Here is a 3,077-nt window from a genome sequence, read left to right on the forward strand (position 1 = left end):
GCGGGGGGCGGTGGCCCCAGCGCGTCCAACTCCTTGCTGTACACTGGGGACCTAGAGGCTCTGCAGAGGTTGCAGGCGGGCAACGTCGTGCTCCCGCTGGTGCACAGGGTGACCGGGACCCTGGCCGCCACCAGCACGGCCGCCCAGAGGGTCTACACCACGGGCACCATCCGCTACGCGCCCGCCGAGGTGACCCTGGCCATGCAGGGCAATCTGCTGCCCAATGCGCACGCTGTTAACTTCGTGGACGTTAACAGCCCTGGCTTCGGCCTCGACCCCAAGACGCCCATGGAGATGCTCTACCACCATGTGCACCGGCTCAACATGTCAGGACCGTTCGGCGGCGCAGTGAGCGCAGCCAGCCTGACGCAGATGCCCGCCGGCAATGTGTTCACCACGGCCGAGGGACTCTTCTCCACGCTGCCCTTCCCCGTCTACAGCAACGGCATCCATGCGGCACAAACTCTGGAGCGCAAGGAGGACTGAGGCGCCGCCCGTCCTGGGCCCGGCCAGGCCCCGCTCGGAGGAGGCATCGTCGGCATTTTCGTTTAGACCTTTAATTCTAGCACTTTGAATTCGAGCAGGTCAGCCAGCGTCTTCTCTCGCCACGACGGTCCCCATTCCACCCCCTCTTTCTTTCACCTGACTTATTCTTTCGTGTAAAGATATGTTTATTTTTTGCCTTCAGAGGGTCAGACGACCAGTTGCCTGCCGTTTTGTCTTCTTCTAAGATGTGTGTTGGGTTGTTTTGCTTTCCTTTGCATCTTTATTAAGATGTCTTTCATGTGTATATGCCTCTGCCATAGAATACTCAGTCTTGTGGTCAAGAGAGTTCTCAAGTGACAACCATTGGGGTTTCTTCATAAAGATCTTGATATGATCAAGATGGAAAGAGACAAGCATAAACAATGTGCCCTGTTTGACTAAGTCAAATGAAATGGGGTGGCTTTTTGTTTCTGTTCCTAATTCCTTTTAAAAAAAAATAGGGGGAATAGTATTTTAGAATTTTATGCAGAATTTAATTCTCTTTTTACGGTTAAGATTTTAAGATTTTCTTACTTGCACATAAAAATAATTTGGGTTCTTAAACTTAATTTCTGGCCTGTGACTAGAATGTTTAAAAAAAAAAAAAAAGTCGGACTAAATGTTAATTACTGAAACATTAACTTAATTTCTAAAACCATGGTGCTATCATTTATTAATCTGTAATGTCTTCATACAAAATGCAGCTCCTGGGCTGGGTTTTGGGGGAAAAAAATTGTGTTCTGTCCTGGTCTGGAGTCCGTTGCTGCAGTCTCCTTGGTTAGTTAAGACAAAGCCCTCATTAACGTTTGCTGCAGGACTTAAAATTTTTTACCTCCCAACTAACAAACATAGCCTCACATTAAATTTAATGGGTCAGTAAAGCCCTTTTTAAAGGGGCTGCTGGAAAACTCAATCAAACTGATTTGAGGAGCAGTTTAGGTACATACTGCCTTTTGTTTAGCTTTTTGTTTTCCTTACTCAGTCTAACTGAGGCTAATTTTGCAACTTCAATAACACTTCGGAGTAAAAGAAGGAAAATATTTCACATGTTTTTGGTTTTTTTCATTTCTTGCTTAAAAAAAGGAAGGTTGTATTTTGGGGGACTGAGTTGATTTGATGGAATTTCTTTTCCTTTGGTTCTTATTTCTGGGTTGAAACCAATAAGTTTTAAAACTAAAGAATGGGTTAATAAGCTTCAGACAGATTACTGCAACTGAAAACTGCACATTAAGTAAAAAAAAAAAAAAAAAAAAAAAAAAAAAAAAAAAAAAAAAAAAAAAAAAAGAAAGAAAAAGAAAAAGAAAAAAAATCCTATTTTGTCTTTGTTGCCAGAAATCAGTGTGGTGTCAAACACTCCAAATGACTGTCAAGTATAAATTCTTCTTCCACTTCATTTTTGGCAGCTGTTTGTTAAGGCATCTAATAACAGATGTGAGAACTGTAATGTGTACAATGTGTACGTGTCCTTGGCTGTCAGTCCCATTGCAGTTTCAATGTGTGTTTCTATATGCAGTATATACTAAGCTAATGTAGTTGTTTTGTCCTTTGTCTTATCTGTGCTCTATCTCTAGTCCGGAGTGGTACAGTCCCATTCCTGCAGTCCTAGTGAATCCAGTGATTCTTGGGGGTTAGTGGGTTTTGTGTGGTGGCCTTCCTCTGTAATGTCACCCTATGCTGCTTCTACTGTCTGTGAATCTTCCGTTTTACCTTTTAAAATTCCTGCTGTTGCTTTGCTGGTGGATATTCTCCCTACCTCTCCTCTCTTTCCCTCCCTTTCCCATCTCCCCCTCTCCCTCCTCTTCAGTCCTTCCCCATCCCCAAAATCTGTTTCATTCTCAGAGATAAAAAGACTCTTAACTAGCTCAAGGTTAATGGAGCCATTTTTCCCACAACGGAATTCTGGGTATGACTCTCTCTTCTGGAGTGCAACACAAAGCACTGAAGAATAATGCTCAGATATATTAAAGAAATTGATGCCATATAGCCTCAGTTGTTAACATTCCCAGAGTCCCTTGTGCTCTACCTATAAGCAGTGGGTGCTTTTCTTTGGTTTCCTTTCAGGTTGGCTGATGGAGCAATATATAAAGCAATTACCAGTGAGACAGAAAATTCTTTCAAAGGTCAACCAACATTTTTAAGAAACAAAATGGGAGGGGATAATGGAATCTAGAATTGTCATATATATTTGTTTACTTGTGCAATGCTAATATAGTAACTCGGCTGTCCTTTGAATATCACTGTGTTGAGTAGGTTCCTCTAGGACCTTTGATTTCATGAGCTGGGTCCAAACCACGGTGGGATAATAACAAAAAGAAGTTAAATGCCGTAAATTTTAATAGTGAGCTTATTTGAAGGATTTAAGTAGGTTTAGAAGGTGAAGAAGGCCAATGGAGAAATTTACAGATTACTTTTGGAAGCTCTACTCTAGCTATCGAACAATCAAAGGAATGCACCTATCAGCTACAAAGAACAGCTAGACAGCTGTTTTTTTTCTTTTATAAATGTTTCTGTGTTGTGTCAAAATGATTTCTGGTGATTTAAACTAACAGATA

The 3,077-nt window shown here is 42.2% G+C and overlaps 1 protein-coding gene across 1 annotated transcript in view; it reads left to right on the plus strand.

The window, feature by feature from the left end:
- NPAS3 (neuronal PAS domain protein 3) overlaps nt 1–1,799 on the plus strand; it is a gene marked incomplete at its 5' end in the record, with an annotated part of 867,539 nt that extends 865,740 nt beyond the window's left edge. The window contains one exon of the mRNA XM_011941876.1: nt 6–1,799. Within this exon, the coding sequence (XP_011797266.1) occupies nt 6–486 (481 nt within the window). The remainder of the gene's footprint in view (nt 1–5) is intronic.
- Between the last annotated feature and the right edge of the window lie 1,278 nt (nt 1,800–3,077).

The sequence above is a fragment of the Colobus angolensis genome, unplaced genomic scaffold, assembly GCF_000951035.1.
Source record: "Colobus angolensis palliatus isolate OR3802 unplaced genomic scaffold, Cang.pa_1.0 Scaffold202, whole genome shotgun sequence".
NCBI lineage: Eukaryota > Metazoa > Chordata > Mammalia > Primates > Cercopithecidae > Colobus > Colobus angolensis.